The 19,896-nt window shown below is 33.1% G+C and overlaps 1 protein-coding gene across 3 annotated transcripts in view; it reads right to left on the bottom strand.

The window, feature by feature from the left end:
- The window catches only part of LOC114325164 (fasciclin-2), a 246,675-nt gene that overhangs the window by 132,586 nt on the left and 94,193 nt on the right, over positions 1 to 19,896 (bottom strand). For all 3 annotated transcript variants that reach the window (XM_028273136.2, XM_028273137.2, XM_028273138.2), the window contains exon 2: positions 3,150 to 3,343. In XM_028273136.2, coding sequence (XP_028128937.1) covers positions 3,150 to 3,343 — 194 coding nt within the window. The remainder of the gene's footprint in view (positions 1 to 3,149; positions 3,344 to 19,896) is intronic.

The following is a 19,896-nucleotide window of genomic DNA, read 5'->3' as shown; positions in this document are numbered from 1 at the left end:
TTGAATTTGAAAATTTTTGAAAATGATTTGAAAAAACCGTATATTTTACCGACTTAAAGCGAGAGTACCTTTGTACTAGATTACCTCATAATTTAATAATCCAGTGTCAAAAATGCTTAAAATTAAGATAAAAAATGTTATGCGATAAAATAACCGTTGGTCTACCCAAAACGGACGCCTATGGCCAGTACTAGAAATTCGCAATTGATGGAATCGATTTATAGTTGTATCGATGGAAGATAAATAGTTGTACCAGTTTTTGTTTTTCCAAATAAAAGCGTTCCGGAGATATTTAAAAAAACTCATTACAAGACGCCATCACACGCCATCTTCAAAGAGCTCTAGCTTCCGTAGGAAGCATTTGCGGACTAGACAACTTGCGTTAAATTGTCTTAAAATTATTAGAGCAGTCAATGAGGGTATTTGGCTCCGAATTCCATCCTACTACATCGATTTACTTGATATTTTCACAGTAAGTAGGGAATAGCTCAAGAAACAAAGTCTACCCTATATACAATGGCGTTTTTATCTTGAGGCGAGTCCGACCCCTTCAAGCGGGTGGAAAATTTTGAGGTCAAAATAATCACGGAAGTGGCTAGAGAACCTAATTCTAAGCAAAAACTGTTCTATATTTTTTTTTCAAAACACAATACTTTTTAAGTTATTCGTGGTTGAAAATTGGCCATTTTCATTGAAAAATGCCTTAAAAACCATGCATCTAACTAAAAAACTATATAAAACATTTTTGTAGCTTATTAAAAAACAAAGAGATTTGTTACTTCATAAATCTTCTATATGGTAGTTGAAAACAGTTTGTTTTTTGGTGTATGCTCAAATCGGTGTAGTCTGTAGTAAACTTGAAATAAAAGAGAAACGGTCGATTTTAGGTGTATAATACTACCAATGCCTTTTATAATGCTTGAAAAGACCTTTAAAATGAGCAATATTAAATGTCGATTACGTTCAAACTAAGCGAGATATAGTGCAAATACCTACAATACCTTTTATTATAGTGTTATTTCTATGTTCAAAAAGTTGGACGGGTTTAAAATGAATGGTTTTTGAAAAAAATAAAATCAAATTATAGAGCGCATTTTTAAAGATTCTTAAAAATCTTCCTATTTCTCTATGTAACTCGAAAATGATAAGAGATACGAAAAAAGATAAAAAAATGTAGGGTTTCTTTAGATAAAAAATTTGTTTTTGTTTTTCATTACTGTATCTCTTATCATTTTCAAGTTACATGGAGAAAAAGGAAGATTTTTAAGAAAATTTAAAAATGCTCTCTATAATTTGATCTTATTTTTTCAAAAACCGTTCATTTTAAACCCGTTCAACTTTTTGAACATAGAAATAACACTATAAGAGGTGTTGTAAAAGGAAAACGATACATTTAAATTCTGGTGGATGAGGGGTTAAATACACTTTATTTTTTCTTACAATACACTAGTCATCAATTTTTTTGCAGTATATCTCGCTTAGTTTGAACGTAATCGACATTTAATATGGCTCATTTTAAAGTTCCTTTCAAGCACAATAAAAAAGATATTGGTACCATTATACACCTAACATCGACCGTTTCTGTTATTTCAAGTTGAATACACCGACTTTAGCATGCACCAAAAAAACAATCTCTTTTCAACTACCATATCGCTTTTTGTATTATAACTAGAAGATTTATGAAGGAACGAATCTCTTTGTTTTTTTTATAAGCTACAAAAATGTTTTATATAGTTTTAGTTAGATGCATAATTTTTAAGGTATTCGGAAAAAACCGTTCGAAAAGTTGTCATTTTTCAATGAGAATGTCCAATTTTCAACCACGAATAACTCAAAATGCATTGAGTTAAAAAATATATAGAACAGTTTTTGCTTAGAATTAGGTTCTCTAGCTACTTCCGTGGTTATTTTAACCAACAAATTTTCTACCCCCGAGTAGGGGGTGGGACGCCCCCAAGATAAAAAGCACCATAGTATATAGGGTAGACTTTGAATTAGGAGATAAGTGGAGGCTATTCCCAAAATTTCATTAAAATCCATGCAGAAGGATAGAATTCGGAGATAATATCCTGTTCTTGCTCTCATTGACTGGCATATATCTCGAGGAACCTCGGGTCTTCGTTTGTCAGGAGAGTTTCTGGGCACCTTGTATAAGATCATAATACGACCAGCAGTCGCATATCAACGTTGGTTTCCAACGTACTGAAAAGACATGGTACATGAAGAAGAAGTCGCGTATGGAAGCTAAACATGGACGCTAACAAAAAGAGAAGTAAATAAGTTGCTGGTGTGGAACGGCCAGATGGGAGAAAGTCTGTAAGACGGTTTAGAAAAAGGTGGAAAGATGAAGTCGGAGAAGATCTGGAGAAAATGGGAGTGGGACGATTAATAAATAGATGGGAAATAGTGGCACAGGACCGACAAACATGAAAGGCAATAGTAAACGCGGCAAAGAATCAAGAAGGGTTGTAACGCTATTGATGATGATAATGATGATGAGATCCTACAACCTACATGGTGTTTATAGTAATTTACTTATTTTAGTACGTTTTTCGTTTCTCATAACATAACACATCTCAAGCCTCATTGTTTTAATTATGTTCAAAATCTCGCGGATTTCCATCCAAAAACGTATTTCCATGCAATTAATTTATTGCCTAACTATACATTTAACCCCACAATAACAGTCATCATACGGTAAGAACTGTGTTGCGAATACTGCGCAGTACAATCCCAAGGTGTACACCATTATACATATGGGTTGCCGTAATGGCCATAAATTTATCCATCCAATGGCCCAAACCTGGCCTTGGCCTCCTTCAGCAAGCTTCTCCAATGATTTCGATTTACTGCTGTTCTTTTCCATGAACGCGTTTTTAGCAGGTTTTTGGCATCCTCATCTACTTAGTCTTCCATCTCTTGTTGGGCTTTCAACAGGTCTTTTTCCTGGCATTTAGCAATTTTCTGGGGATTCTATTCTCATGGAATGGCCACTGAGTAAAAATAGATGGCTCAAAAGCGGACTAATAAATGAATGACTCTTGATTGAATAAATGATTCAGAAGAAGACTCAGAAATGAATGGTAAATGGTAAAATCAAACTTAATTCTAAAAACAATGATATGCAAAAAAATGTTAAGTTACTTTACCTGAACGTATATCGGACTTGCTCGGTTAAATGAATCAATTTTCCTGTCATATTTATCTTTCCATTCTAAAGAAGTTACCAGTGAAGGATCCGGAACCTTAGGTCGACAAGTCAAAACTAAGCTACCTCCAATCTCTTTAGTAACTACCGATCCACTGGGTTGGATCTCCAACCTGGGTTGCTGCCCATTTGTAGCTGTAATAAAAAATAATTAAAGTGTAGAGTGGCGTTAATTCAACATTTTCATCATCATTTACTTTTTACACAGGGTGTAAGAAAAAGGCAGGTAATAAATTAAATCACATATTCTGGGACCAAAAATACTTTGATTGAACCTAAATTTCTCTAGTACAATTATTACTGTGCACATAAAAAAGGATACAGCCCTTTGAAGTTAGTTTTCCAAAACTGAAAAGATAGTTTTCCAGTATATTGAAAACTATTAGAGATTGTTATAGACATGTGACATTCTTTTGGCAAGAACAAAAAAAAAATAGAAGTGAAATTTGTGCACCCAATAAAAATTTTATGGGGCTTTTGTTCCCGTAAACCCCCCAAATATTTGTGTAGGTTCCAATTTAATTATTATTGTGGTACCATTAATTAAGCACAATGTTTTTAAAACTTTTTGCCTCTTAGTACTTTTTCGATAAGCCAGTTTTAACTGGCTTTTTACAATTTATCCCAATTTACCTAGTCCCGAAATGCTTCCTAAGGGAGATAGAGCTTTTTGAAGATGGCGTCTTGTAATTAATTTTTTTTTAAATACCTCCAGCCAGAACGCTTCTATTTAGCAAACGGAAACTGGAACGCTTATTTATCTTCCAGAGATGAATCGATTTCATCAATTGCGAATTTCTAGTACCGGTCATATGCGTCCGTTTTGGGTAGGTCAACGGTTATTTTTATCGCGTAACTTTCTTGTCTCTAATTTTTAAACATTTTTGACACTAGATTATTAAATTGTGATGTATTCTAGCACTAAAAATTACTCTTGCTCTAAGTAGGTAAAATACGTCGTTGTTTTTGAAAATTTTTGTCAATTTTTTTTTTTTATTCAAAAAACGAAAAATTTTCAAATCGATTTTTCTAGAAAACGGTGCATTTTACCGACTTAAAGCAAAAGCACCTTCTAGTACTAGAATACCTCACAATTTAATAATCCAGTGTCAAAAATGCTTAAAGTTGAAGCAAAAAAAGTTAATGCGATAAAATAACCGTTGCCTTGACCAAAACGGACGCCTATGACCGGTACTAGAAATTTGCAATTGATAGAATCGATTTATCTCTGGAAGGTAAATAGGCGTACCCGTTTTCGTTTTTCTAAATAGAAGCGTTCTGGACGTATTTAACTACACGGAATGGCGTATTTTGTAAGCCAGATATAATAATTCTACAAACATGAAGAGAAGTATCCATTCTCAAATGTGGTCTCCAGGTAAGAAAGTAGAAAACTCAAAGAGGTACCACAAAAATGTATATTATAAAAATGTCATACAAGGACGCGTTTCGGCTCTTACCGAGCCATCATCAGCTTGAAATACAGGAGCAAAGTCTAAAACTGTCCAGACCAGGAAGGAGGAAGAATCTAATAGCTTACATTGTATTGGGTTCTTTAGGTTTCATTCTAAGTTATAAGTAGTGTATTAGACATTAAGGGTATAAAAATTCATTTTAAGAGTTAAATGACTTTCTCTTTGAGAGAAACCATCTTGCGAACAGTTTCTTTGAGTTTTCTACTTTCTAATAATTCTACATATATTTAAAAATTTAATTTTTGACCCTATTTATATATCAAACCTATGGCCTATGGTAGGGGAGCCCAAGCGGGGATTTTTGCAGTTACTCGAGCGCGCCAGATTATCATATGGGGAGAAACGTGATACCCTGCAGATGTACCTCTACTCTATTGGCTCTTAACACAGAGGAGTTCGTTCAGGGGGCCCGAAGAAAAAAATATATCCTTAAAAATACTCGAAATTGTCAGATTAAGATAAGGTAAGTTAAGTACATGCAGAAGAGTGTATATTTCAAAAATCTGACGATTTGGGCGTACGGAAATGGCCGAGTCAAAAAGTTTCACAAAAAAAAAGCGAATATTTCGCGAAATGAACGTCAGATCGAAAAAATAAAAACTACGTTTTCAATATTTTTCAAAAATCTATCGAAAGATACCAACCAAACATGACCCCCACGGAGAGAGGTGGGTGGTAAATTTAAAATTTTAAATACAAATACCGCGATATTTCGCAAAATAAACATCAGATCGAAAAACTGCAAAATACACTTATTCAATATTTTTGAAAAATCTATCGAATGGTACCAAACACAACCTCCAACGGAGGTGGGGTGGGGGGATTACTTTAAAATCTTAAATAGGAGCCCCCATTTTTTGTTGCAGATTTGGATTCTTTGCGTAAAAATAAGCAACTTTTGTTCGAAACATTTTTTCGAATTATGGATAGATGGCGCTATAATCGGAAAAAACGATTGTTGAAAATGGAAAATTAAATTAAAAAAATGTAAAGTCCCCACTAAAATGGAAAATTTTACTTAACTTTTTTGGTTTTAGGACCTGATAATCACAATCCAATAGGTCCCCAAAGTGGTCGAGTGACTGCACATTTAGCATACTTTGCTCCCCTACCATATCACTGGAATGTGCTTTAAAATTTTATTTTAGTTTCGTTAAAATCGGTTTTCTGAGAAGATCGTAATTACCAGTTTATTATTTGTTGTTTCCGGTGGTGTACAAAATAAGCCACAATAATTGTTTAAAATTACAATTATTGTAGTAATGTAAGTACATCTCTTGTGGTGTATAAAGTACGCCCCGCATGTACTTATGTTATAACTTAATGCGCGAGTAGTTAAAGGTTAAAAAAACTAATTAAAAGGCGTCATCTTCAAAGAGCTCTAGCTCTCATAGGAAGCATTTTCGGACTAGGTGAATTGGGTTAAATTGTCTTAAAATTATCTGAGGAATCTCCAGTCTTCGTTTGTGAGGAGAGTTTCTGGACACCCTGTATATTATGGTAAACCAATTTTTGTTTGCAGCTTTCAAGTTACAAATTATTTGTGATCATGTGGAAACAGTGCTGTCTGCTGTCAGAGACACCTTGTCCCATGTGAGAGTAAACTCTCGAGTCGCATAAACTCAGGTGTTTCAGAGAAATACCTAATATTCTGTGGAATCATAACTGAAATAAGTTTCTCATGAGACAAAAATCTCCAGAGGTTTTAGTGTCCTTGTCGACACTCACCTTAGAAGTGTTATATACGCAAAAAAAATATTTTTCCACTTTTATGATTGTTTAAAAAAGACAAAGCAAAAACTACATATTTTCAAGGATTTGGCATCAACTATTCGTCATAAACTTTTAATAACCTTCAAAAAACTATATAAAATTTTTCAGCTATTTTTATTTTCTTTACTGGCCTAAATAGTAACGATAAAATATTACGTGTTACAAAGCTACAATGTTTAATAACATAAACTCATTAAAACATATTTTATTACCTAATACATATTTTAATCATAACTTATATGCAGATACAAACATAAACTTTCACATGTCACACACGCCCACAGAAGTCAAAAGCCCAAGTACTAAGCAGGAAATTAAGCAGATGTATAGTACCTGAGCAAGAAAATGAGCAAGAAATGTTTGATCTTCTGCGAAGAGTTGAGTACGAAAGCAATAAAGTTGGTCTGAAAATCAATAAAGCTAAGACAAAAATAATGGTGGTCGACAGATTTGACACTATTCAACTGACTAACATATTACAGGAATACCAGATAGTAAACACCTTTGTCTATCTCGGGTCAGTATAACTAACGATGGTAACTGTGAATCAGAAGTTCGGAGACGTATTGGTATGGCAAAAAATGCGATGAGTCGCCTAACTAAAGTTTGGAAAGACAGATCTATCTCTCAAAATATCAAGATGAGACTGGTGAATGCCCTTGTATTCTCAATATTTCTATACGGAGCAGAGACTTGGACTCTTCGCGCATGCGAGCGCCAAAAAATTGATGCCTTTGAGATGTGGTGCTGGAAAAGAATGTTGCGCATACCTTGGACAGCTCATAGGACAAACGTTTCCATTCTAAACCAACTCAACATTAAAAAAAGGCTGTCCACAATATGTCTGCAACGAATTCTGCAATTCTTTGGTCACGTGGTTCGCAGAGGTGACGACAGTTTGGAGAGATTAATTGTTTATGGAAACGTTCCGGGGAGAAGATCAAGAGGACGATCACCAACTAGATGGTCCGACCAAATAAAGCATTCAGCTGGAAACTCATTCTGCGAAGCTCTTAGAGCAGCTGAAGATAGAGACCAATGGAGAAACATTGTTAGGAATATTGGAAGAAATCACGATCCTCAGTAATGAGGAAACGACAGGAGAGAGAAATAGTACCTATCAAGATATTTTAGAAAACCTGAATCTTAAGCTTATTAAAAAGTCATTTGTATTTAAATGGTGTGGTTACCCAGTGCCCAGGGCCCACTAGCCTAGGGCAGCACCTTCTAGTGAACATATATCCAAATTTTCAAGCCAATCTTGGTTTACCAATATTTAATTAACCAATTACACCATTTAGTTAACCAATTACACTCCAAAACGGTCATTTAATGGCCTCTTTTATGATTGTTTAAAAAAAGGCAAAATTACTATACGCCTTCAAGGATTTGGCATCATCTATTCCTCATAAACCTCGTATAAGCTTCAAAAACCTGTAAAAATTTTTCAGCTATTTTTATTTCATTTAGTGGTCTAAATAGTAACTAACGATCAAATATGTGTCACAAATTTATAATGTTTAATAACATAAACTCATTAAACCATCTTTTATTACCTACATATTTTAATCATAACTTATATGCACATACAAACATAAACATTCACATCCCACAGAAGTCAAAAGCCCAAGTACTAAGCAGGAAATTAAGCAGATGTTCATTAATACAATAACAACACTTGTTAATAATTGGCAGGACAGTAAAATATTTTTTGGTATGCATCATGTGTTGGGAATATTTCAAATATATAGGGCGTATAAACATGTTTGGTATAAACAATCGATGTTAAATTATAAAGAGATATTATTTTGAAGGGGAGAATAGAAGCTATAAAACATATTAAAAAATATAGCGGAAATTGGATGTGATAAAAAATCGTTAGTTCATCCAACCGTGTCGATCTTGCCCCTATCTATATGAAAGGTTATTATTAGGGAATGCAGTTTTCCACTTCATTTAACATTTTTTAATGAGGTGGAAATCTGGTAAAAACACCACGGGAGCACATCCCACGCATGTTGGATTCAATATATTAAAGCTTATGCTCCGTATACACGACAACGATTTATCGTAGCGATGTGAGTGTGCAGTTCGTTGGTGCAGTTTATCGAACGTCCATTGAGTGTCCATACGTCTCCAAAATTTGCATCGATCATCCCCTGCCGAAGCTCAGACTATAAACATGTCATCCGTGACAGAAGACGACGACGTGCTTGCGATAGCCTGGCTTATTTTGTGCAAAAACATGATTAAATCAAGGAGTCTGTGTTGTAAGAGTAAGGATTAGCTTCTCACATGACATACTCTCACCTACAGGCTATAGGTCTGTACAGGAAGATTGTCAAAACTGCCCCTACAACGATCAGCTCGACTTGTGATTTTGATAAAGCTTATAAAAACATGTCTTCATACAACTTTTTAGCTTCACAAAGGCCATAGAACCTCTTTAATAGAGAAAGGTAGCTTTCTTCGACTTTATTTTTAATTTTGTAAGCGCAATTTTGCTTTAAAAATATGAAATAATGCAATATGCATCTTTTGAATACAAAACCTGATTGTTTCAGATGTTTAAATTGAAAATCGGACCTAGGAAAAATCATTGAAGCTTTCAATATTGTTCTAGGTTATGTTAAGAATTTTTGGTTAACTTTTAAATAGTAATTTCTTGCCTATTTTTTTTCGTTCTTTTGAATGGCAGAGGCAGACTTTTTAATTTCTGAGCATAAAGGAAGAAAAGACAATTCAAAAAAAACGGCTGTTACCAAACTAAACATATTTACCAAAAAATTTTTAACAGCAAAGAATAGTTTCGAAAAAATTATAAAAAAATATCTGTTGAAACATTGCTTTTACTGCTCAGAAGCATAAATATTTTCTGTTAATCTGTGGTCTTGTTTGGGATGTTTTTTAAGTTACGTTTTATGTTTATTTTTTATATACAGGGTGTTTCATTAAGAATTGTCCATATAGTAACTGGAGAAACCTTAACACGAAATACGAAGATCTAACATAAAACAATAAAATATTCCTCCTTACAGAGATACAGAGTGTTTTATTACAAATTTCTAAAATGATTTTAGTCCATTGTTTTAACAACTTACAATATTTTTTGTTCAAACTTCACAAACAGTTTACACATGTTAGGAAGCTTTAACTAGTGTTAAAAGGTAGTTTTCCGCTGTTACCAGAGGCGTGCTGTAGGGATATATACTTCCTTTTTCTCCCTTTTCCCCCCTTTCAATCTACGCTACTGTCGTAATAATCATTTCAGCATATTTTATGATTCTTCGTTACTTTTAATGTAAATATCATCGTTTGTCTCAATGCGATAGAGTAAGTAGTTTTAAAGTTATTTCCGTTTAAAGGTAATGGATTCAATAAGATTATGTATTTTAGAAGCTAGGTCAAAAAATCCCCACAAATTATCCCCTGACAAAAAATCCCCACAAATAATCCCCAGACAAATAATCCCCGGACAAAAAATCCCCACAAATTTTTTTGGACAAAATATCCCCTCAAATAATCCCGGACAAAAAATCCCCAGAAATATTTGCTACCGAATAGTTCTCTAAAAGTTTTCCCGTGAATGCAATCGACGCAAATGTTTTTCTCTCAGTGCATGAGAGTTATAGCAATCGCCATGAATCCAGTTTTCGGCACGAAAATAATGATTAGCAATTAAAATTAAGCATGAATCGTAATTTTGACTACCAAATTTCGAATTCCAATTGTGAGATTTTTCAATAATCGTGAAAGATATGGGGAATAAGCTAAGACTGTGGGAATCATGTTGTACTTACTTATTGTCTATTCGTGATAATAACTGCTGGTCCTGAAAACGATAATCTTGATTGTAATGCAAAAAATTATGTTCCTTTTTGTAAATGTATCATCAAAAATATTTAGTCATCATCATCATCAATGGCGTTATATCTCTTCTAGAGTCTTGGTCGCGTTTACTATTTCCTTCCACCATGTTTGTCGGTCCTGTGCCACTATTTCCCATCTATTTATTAATTGTCTCACTCCCATTTACTCCAGACCTTCTCTGACTACATCTTTCCACCTTTCTCTAGGCCCTAGGCCGCCCTACAGACCTTATCCCACCTGGCCTCTCCCCGAGCAGCTTGTCTGGTTTGATTTATGGATAAATTTTTAGATAAAGTTTCTTATGGATGCACACAGATCCTCCATTACGTTTTTTAAAAATCGGATATCGAATAGTAGGCTATTTATTATGTATTATAGAAAGGAACTACAACGTTAACGGGGTTTTAATATTTCATATGGTCAATGAATCTCTATATATGAAAAAACCGCGGAGTGCTACCATTTAAAGGGGTGCGTTTTTGAGAAATGGGTGAATTAGTCCCTGGGCACAGGTTACATTAGGGTGAGTTCTATGCACTTTTGGTACAAACACGTCGACATAAAAATTGTTCCTGGTTAAATTTCCTATCTAAAATACAACTTTTTTTTTAAATACAACTTTTTAAAGTCAAAGATACTTTTTTTTACAAAAATATATTCAAAAGAAAACGCACAAAGAAACGCAAAAGAAAGAAATTTTGTTTTTTGTCCCATAACTTTTGTCCATGGGGATATAGGTATAGACATTGCTTCACAGAAAAAAAAACATACATATTTTCTTTTTAAAATGGTGTTTGGTAGAGGTCATTAGGATTTACAGTTTTCGAAATATGATTTTTCAAAATTCGCCACTCACAGCAATTTTGGGCAATTTTCCTTGTTATTTCGCAAATATTGTTCTGTAACTTTTTTCTACGTAACTTTAGGCATATGCAATGGTACATGTAAGAAGAAAGAAATCAATTACCTTTAAAATGTTCTACTGTATAATGTTGTACGACTTCTTTTAAAAAGGTTATCTTTTTCAAGATGTTATACTTTTAACGAGTTTTTATACTTTTTAAGATTATTTTTAAAATTTCCCATTATAACTTTTTTTTTCGACATTTAGATATACATTATTTAATAAAAAATAAAGTTTATTCTGTTTACTTTAAAATGGTGTATTATAAAAAATTCTAGGATTATTTTTGAATAAGATATGCTTTTTCAAAATGTAATAAGTACTTGCAACGATTTTTGATTTTAGGATTATTTTTTAAATTTCTCATTATAACTTTTTTATATGATTGTGTGTTATGATTGAATCTTATTTTTTATAGGTAATACTTTGGATCCACTTGACTCGGCCGGGCAAACTTCAAAATATGGATTAATTCCAATATTTACTGTCAAAGCTCCTGCACCACAAGCTTTGCTTGAAAAAATAGCATGTAAATGTATCAAAGGATGTACAAAAAACTGCGGTTGTAGGAAGATAGGAATTAGTTGTTCAAAATTCTGCAAAAGGTGCATGTGCATATGTACTAATTGTGGGAACTCTAAGATATCTGAGGTGTCAGTGGAAGGTATTGAAGCTAATGCTAACGAAGAGATGGACTTTGATTTTGAAAATTTTTTAAATGTCAACGTTTAAATAATTTTAACTAAAGTGATGTTTTCTAAGACTAATGTTTATGTAATTTTTGTAAAAGAAATAATTTTAAATAATACAGGTAAAAAATATCAAAGAATCACTCGGTTTCCATTACTTAAATATAGATGATACATCATTTTAAAGAACAGAAAGTAAGTCCTCTTTATTAAGCAATATATAGTATAGTCATGTACCAGAAAAAAAAAGTTGTAATGAGAAATTTAAAAAAAAAACCCTAAAATCAAAAATCGTTGCAAGTACTTATTACGTTTTGAAAAATAATATCTGATTCAAAAATAATCCTAGAATTTTTTGTAATACACCATTTTAAAATAAACAAAATAAGCTTTTTTTATTATATAATATAATATATACCTAAATGTAGAAGAAAAAAGTTATAATGAGAAATTTCAAAAATAATCGTAAAAAATGTAAAAAATAATATTTTTTTATATTACGTATTATATAATATATAATATAATATATTATATATACTATATATAATATATTATATAATAATATTATTTTATTTTTATATTATATTATAAAAAATAGTTAAAAGTATAAAACCTTGAAAAACCATAATCTCTTTAAAAAAAGTCGTACAACGTTATACAGTAGACCATTTTAAAGGTAATTCATTTTTATTCCTATTACGTGTACCATTGCATATACCTAAAGCACAGAATAACTAACCATACAGAAGCGAAACTCAGGCCCAAAATGGTAACATAATTTTCATGCTCATGTGTCAACGTAACTGGTATAACCTCACTTTTAGACTGACAGTGACAGTTGTTTTTAGTTAAATTTTATATTTATATATGTTTAATTTTATAGTTTATTTATATTTTATAGTTAAATTTTATATTTCAAAATTAATTAATAACTACTTGTCAAAAATATTACATCATTTGAATTGGTACATTCCTTAGAACATCAAGTTCCATTCTGTAACTAGGGCTCAAGGTCAAATATTTCGGTTCCCACACAATCAATGGAAACAACAGTCAGTTTCGCTTCTGTATGGTTAGTTATTCTGTGCCTAAAGTTACGTAGAAAAAAGTTACAGAACAATATTTGCGAAATAACAGGAAAATTGCCCAAAATTGCTGTGAGTGGCGAACTTTGAAAAATCATATTTCGAAAACTCTAAATCCTAATTACCTCTACTAAACAACATTTTAAAGAAGAAATGTGTAGGTTTTTTTTTCTGTAAAGCAATGTCTATACCTATATCCTCGTGGACAAAAGTTATGGGACAAAAAAACAAAATTTTCTTTGTTTTGGGTTTCTTTGTGCTTTTTCTTTTGAATATATTTTTTTTGGTAAAAAAAAGTATCATTAACTTTAAAAAGTGATATTTAGATAGGAAATTTAACCAGGAAAAATTTTTATGTAGATATGTTTGTACCAAAAGTGCATAGAACTCACCCTAATTAACCTGTGCCCAGGGACTAATTCACCCATTTCTCAAAAACGCATCCCTTTAAATGGTAGCACTCCGCGGTTTTTTCATATATAGATGTTCATTGACCATATGAAATAATAAAACCCCGTTAACGCTGTAGTTCCTTTTAGTTATCTTATTTTGAATATAATCAATAGCCTATAGCAATGCCCGTAAATTTATTCCCAAAACCACCAGAAAACTCAAAATAATCGAAAAGCTTTGTATAACTTTCCTGAGGATGCGTGGAATGGATTTTTTGCATTAGTATAATCAAGATTATCGTTTTCAGTACCAGCAGTTATCATCGAATAGACACTGTTTTGAACCAACGAATAGACAATGTTTTGAACAGAATTATTCAAAGCAGAGTGACCAAATAGGTCTGGATCCCGCGTATGAAAAAAAAGTTGACTAATAGCAAACTGAAAATTTGTTAAAAGCTTAAGGGTGTCTAGTGTGTAGTCGGACAAACTTTGATATATAGGAACACTGGGACAGCGGAAGTTTTAATTGTGGAACAGGTTAAAAATTTGGAACGGTCAGACCACGAAAACGTCACATGTATTTTGTCCGACAGAATTTCCAATTGATTTATTACCGTTTCATTAAACTCTCGTGCAAAAATAAGGCTGCTATTTATCACCAAATGGGAATTATAATGAGTGGAACACATAGAATATGTCAAAAGACAGGAATGACAGGTGATAAATAGCAGTCTGATTTTTGCATGAGAGTTTAATGAAAGGGTAACAAATCAATTGGAAGTTCTGTCGGACAAAATACATGTGACTTTTTCGTGGTCTGACCGTTCCGAATTTTTAACCTGTTCCACAATTAAAACTTCCCCTGTTCCAGTGTTCCCATATATCAAAGTTTGTCCGACTAGACACCCTTAAGCTATTAACAAATTTTCAGCTTGCTATTAATCAACTTTTTTTTCATACGCGGGATCCAAACCTAAAAAGATTTAAGCCAATTACAACATGATTACCACAGCCTTAGCCTGTTCCCCATATTATCTTCCACCATTCACGGGAAATTTTTTAAGGAACTATTCGGCAGCAAACATTTCTTGGGGATTTTTTGCCCGCAATTTTTTGTGGGGATTTTTTGTCCGGGGATTATTGGTTGGAATTATTTGTGGGAATTTTTTGTGGGGATCTTTTGTCCGGGGATTTTTTGTCCAGGGATAATTTGTGGGGATTTTTTGTCCGGGATTATTTGTCCGGGGATTATTTGTCCGGACCCCGTATTTTAAGCACATACTGTCATTGAATGTTGTTTACAATACATAATTTTATTGAACCCGTTACCTTTAAAAGCAAATAACTTGAAAACTACTTACTCTATCGCATTGAAACACACGATGATATTTACGTAAAATGTAACTAGGAAGAAAAAAACATGCTGAAACGATTATTACGACAGTACCGTAGATTGTGAGGGGGAAAAAGGGAAGTATATATCCCTACAGCACGCCTCTGATAACAGCGGAAAACTACCTTTTAACACTAGTTAAAGCATCCTAACATGTGTCAATGTTTGTCAAGTGTGAACAAAAAATATTGTAAGTTGTTAAAACAATGGGCTAAAAATATTTTAGAATATTTGTAATACAACAATCTGTAACTCGGTAAGGAGGAATATTTTATTCAAGTGTTTTCGGTTAAATCTTCGTATTTTGTGCTAACGTTTCTCCAGTTACTATATGGACAATTCTTAATGAAACACCCTGTATACTAAAACCACAATCAAGATGCACTAGAAGTAAACAAACCAAGAAACTTCGAGCACTCTCAAATCATGATTTACAATGTACACTTTTATAAACTTTGTAAATCATGATTGGGGATTTATACAATGTACATATATACAGTGTAAATCATGATTTGGGAGTGCTCCTCGTTTGAAGGTCTTGTTTGCTTATTTCTAGTGCATCTTGATTGTGATTTTAGTATAGGTACTATGTATTTTTGACTTACTACAAACAATATTTGTACCGGGTGTCCCAATAAGAATGGCTCTCGGCCATATCTCAGGAACGGTTTATAGTAGAGCTTTGAAATAAAAAATTTTATAACAAAAGTTGCCTCAGGAAAAGCCTGGAAATTATTTTCATAATTGTGGGTCCACCGCTAGAGGGCGTAATTGAATATCAAAAATAAAAAAATCTAAATTTTACAAAATTTTCCTAATGAAGGGGCACTGGAAATCCGATTATTGTATTCTTCATCAAATTCTGCGCATATTTGATTTAACAAGTTTAACTCTACCTTTGCAAATAAGAGGTGGGGGTGAGTGGGAACCTTGTTATGAAAAAATGGCTGTAAGTCCGGTTCTGCTAAATCAAATTTTGAAAACTGGGTCTTGTTGAAGACAGATCTTTTTCTTCAATGTAAGCGTGATAATTTTGAACCATCCTAATAAGTAATAAGCCAGCTGGGAGGCGTTATTTAATTTTTTTTAGAAATCTAGTTTTCTTTGGAAAATATTAAATACAAGTATGCATTTTTAATCATACTTTATAAAATTAGATTAAATTAGCAATAGAATAGCGAAAACCGCATGTCGATAACTTTTGTTTATCTCAAGATATCTCGAGAAACGTGTAAATTTTATACATAACTGTTACTATCACCGGTAAACTAAGTTAATGAAAAGTAGTGTGCTGTGGAAAAAAACAAAATAACATTTTCCATATGTCAACGCATAAAAATATAATTAATTAAAACAACAATATAAAGAGAAACAATACTATTAAAATTAAATATAACACAGAACAAAAAGAACTACTTAGTGACGACTTAAATATTCAAATTGTTGCCCATCATACACTACTCTAGAATACATTATCCAGAGAATATTAAACGCCATTCAAAGCATATCGAAAGCAGAAATTGAGACTACTGTTTAATATACTCTTGAAAGAGTAAATGTTTCAACGAAAATGATGGGCAAAAATTTGAACGTTTATGTCATCACTAAATAGTTGTTTTTATTTCTTTGTAATAGGGCTTTTCAACGCTTCTCATTTGTTTCGAGCCTCTGTCATATGCCGTATAATCCGTGTATAATATTAATATACGAGACATGAACGAGGCTCGAAACAAATGAGAAGCGTTGAAAAGACCTAATATACGTTGACAGCTGGAAAATGTTTCTTTGTTGTTTCCATAGCATACTACTTTTAATGAATTATTTCGTTTACCGGTGACAGTAACAGTTATGTTTTTAAATTTACACGTTTTGTAAGATATCTCGAGATAGAAAAAAGGTATTAACATGCGGTTTTCGCTATTCTGTTGCTAATTTTGTAATATGGTATTAAAAATGCATGTTTGTATTTAATATTTTCCAAGGAACACTAGATTTCTGAAAAAAAATTAAATAACGCCTTCTAGCTGGCATATTACTCAGTAAGTTGGTTCGAAATCATAACTTTTACATTGACGAAAAAGATCTGTCTTCAACAAGACCAAGTTTGCAAAATTTGATTAAGCAGAACCGGACTCACAGCCAGTTTTTCATAACAAGGTTCCCACTCACCCCCACCTCGTATTTCCAAAGGTAGACCTAAACTTGTCAAATCAAATATGCGTAGAATTTTATGAAGAATACGACGATCGGATTTCCAGTGCCCCTTCATTAGGAAAATTTTGTAAAATTTAGATTTTTTAATTTTTGATATTCAATTACGCCCTCTAGCGGTGGTCCCACAATTATGAAAATAATTTCCAGGCTTTTCCTGAGGCAACTTTTGTTATAAATTTTTTTAATTCAAAGCTCTACTATAAACGGTTCCTGAGATATGGCCGAGAGCCATTCTTATTGGGACACCCGGTACATATTTGTAAAGTAGTTAAATAAATAAATCAATCAATCAAAATCAAAAGACTTGAGAACGAACTGAATGATTGCCCCAACTTCCGTCTACACACTACGACAAAACTGTGCAACCGCGATTGACAACGATTTATCGAATACATTGTGTTCCTGTCTACCGATCGTTTCCAACAACCAAAGATCTGCGTCGATTTGCGTCGACACGTTCGATAAAACTGCACCAACGAAATGCAGTCACATCACTACGATAAACCGTTGTCGTGTACACCGGCCATTACTCGTACTGAAAGTTCCTGTAAAATAAGAAATCGTGCTTCGAATGTGCTCACAATTTATTAAGGTACTGTCTTCTGTCAAAAGTTCGTGATCATCATGGCTATTTTCATTCGATTTGCAGTTGCTCTAAAAAGTTGATTTGAAGAACACTTGAACGATTCTCTGAGAATAACGTTCGTCTTGCTTCAACGTTACGCTTTCCTATAATATTTCCCTCCCTACCTCCTCAAGCCAACTAACTACTATCGATCAAAAAGTATCTCTTTTTCGCTTGTGCCCTCCGCGTTGTTGTTCTCAGTTATGAAGCTACGTTCTGGTGGTATGTAGGCTTCCTCCTTCTTGTATGTAGGCTTTAATGTCTGTTTCTTCTTCAATATTAGCCTCCTAAATTGTTTAAATTATCGCACTATCTTTTTCTTGGTCTGCCAATACTTCTTCGTCCATTTGGTGGCTTATCTCGTGCTATTCGTACTATCCTATCCTCTGCCATTCTACTAATGTGTTCGTTCCACTCCTGTTTCCGTTTTGTCACCCATCCATTTATGTCTTCTACATTGCATGATCTTCTTATGTTTTCGCTTCTCTCCCTATCCAACAGACTTTTCCCTGATATTCGTCGAAGTATTTTCATCTCTGTTGTTTCTAGTAGCCGTCTCGTTGTAGATGTGTCAGGTCTTGTCTCCGCCGTGTATGTTATTATAGGTCTAATTGCTGCTCTATAGATTCTTGGTTTTGTTCTTCCGTATTGTGTAATTAAGAGATCCCGCCGCTTTACTTGCTTTTAAGCTTTGTTGTCGTACTTCCTCTTCAACATCTCCGTAACTGCTTATATCTATTTCCAGATATCTAAACCTTGCTTCCTGCTTTATTATTTTCCCATCAATTTCGATTTTACATCGTAGTGGGTATTTAGATGTTGTTATACATTTGGTTTTTTCTGCTAATATTATCATATCGTCGGCATACTGCAAAAACTGACCAAGTCAAAAATTACTGTTTTCGAGAAATTAAAGTTTAACTTGAAAGTTGTTTATAAAATCGGATATTAGCTATTTATGACTGCAATTTTGATAACCTGTGGATTAGAAACTTTAGTTTTTAACCACGAAATTTAAACATTGTGGACTTTGAACAATTAAAAAAAATTGTACTTGGTCACTTTTTGTTGTCGAAAAAAATTAGAAATTTGACTTGGTCAATATAAGCGACACCGTATTAGGAAATTATAGGTATTTATTAACCTTCGGATGACCAAGCGGGGGAAATTGTGAACCCAGCGTATGTTTTTCTTTAATAAATTCATAAGTATTTTCAATTTTTAACTCATTATTTTTTTATTTGACTTTAATATCATTCTAGATATCCTCATATTTTGAAATAAAAAAAATTCCCTATATTTTACGAATAAAAAATATATTCTGAAGTTGATGTTTAGTAAAATACCGTCTATTATGTGTAATTCCAAGTAGTTTTACGCTAATGACGTCGACTTTGCACAGCAGCAAGACACTTACTCAACATACACACTACACATGACATTAATACTCATGTTGTGCCTGGCTGAATGACATAAAGTCCATGCCATAAAAATAAAAAAAAATAAAAAAAAAACTTAATTTTTTTGTTAATTGTCATTTTTGACCTGGGGTCATTTTTTCCCCCAGTTGGTCATCCGTGTAACAAAAAAAGGTTGGTCATCGGAAGGTTAACTATGGTCTGAACATAAAAAAAATTAAAATCTAATCAGTTTCTGTGTCGTCGCTTTCAGAAGATGCTGGTTACGGTATGAAAACTTTTTTTTGACTACTGGAATCGATTTATACCACTCAAGGAAATTTTGCGAAATAATTTTGTTTCTACGCAAGGAGGGTGTTTTTATTTTGCTCTGCTATAGACAAAAGTCTTTTGTATAACATTGGAATGTTTTTAGGAATAACAGCTGGTCTGACCTTGCCACATACTCTAAGAGTAACGCATAACTTTTAATTTTAATCACGATATTTTGTTTCCATTTTAATCTTAGTATCTGTTTTTTAAGAACATAATCTGTGCTAAGATCGAAAAAGTCTGAAAACCGTAATTTTTCAACTCTGTAGGCACCGCTATATTTGTTGCGTCTTGTAGAACGGGCTAATAGCTTGAAAACATTCAACAGCAGATGGTTCATTGTAAAAATGGCAACATTTTTATTAACATACTATATGGCCCTGTGCATTGAGTTTACCTCCATGTACGGATGTCCTTTCTCCATAAAATTATGCTGCAAAATCTTAATGTGTGTGTTACAACAACATACAAATTAATGCGGCAATGAACGAATATAAAAATCTCTGATAAGTCAGAATATAACCTGATCTCTGTG

This window comes from Diabrotica virgifera, chromosome 5 (genome assembly GCF_917563875.1).
Source record: "Diabrotica virgifera virgifera chromosome 5, PGI_DIABVI_V3a".
NCBI lineage: Eukaryota > Metazoa > Arthropoda > Insecta > Coleoptera > Chrysomelidae > Diabrotica > Diabrotica virgifera.
Note: the sequence above shows the minus strand (reverse complement) of the source record. Positions and strands in the feature narration are given on the sequence as shown.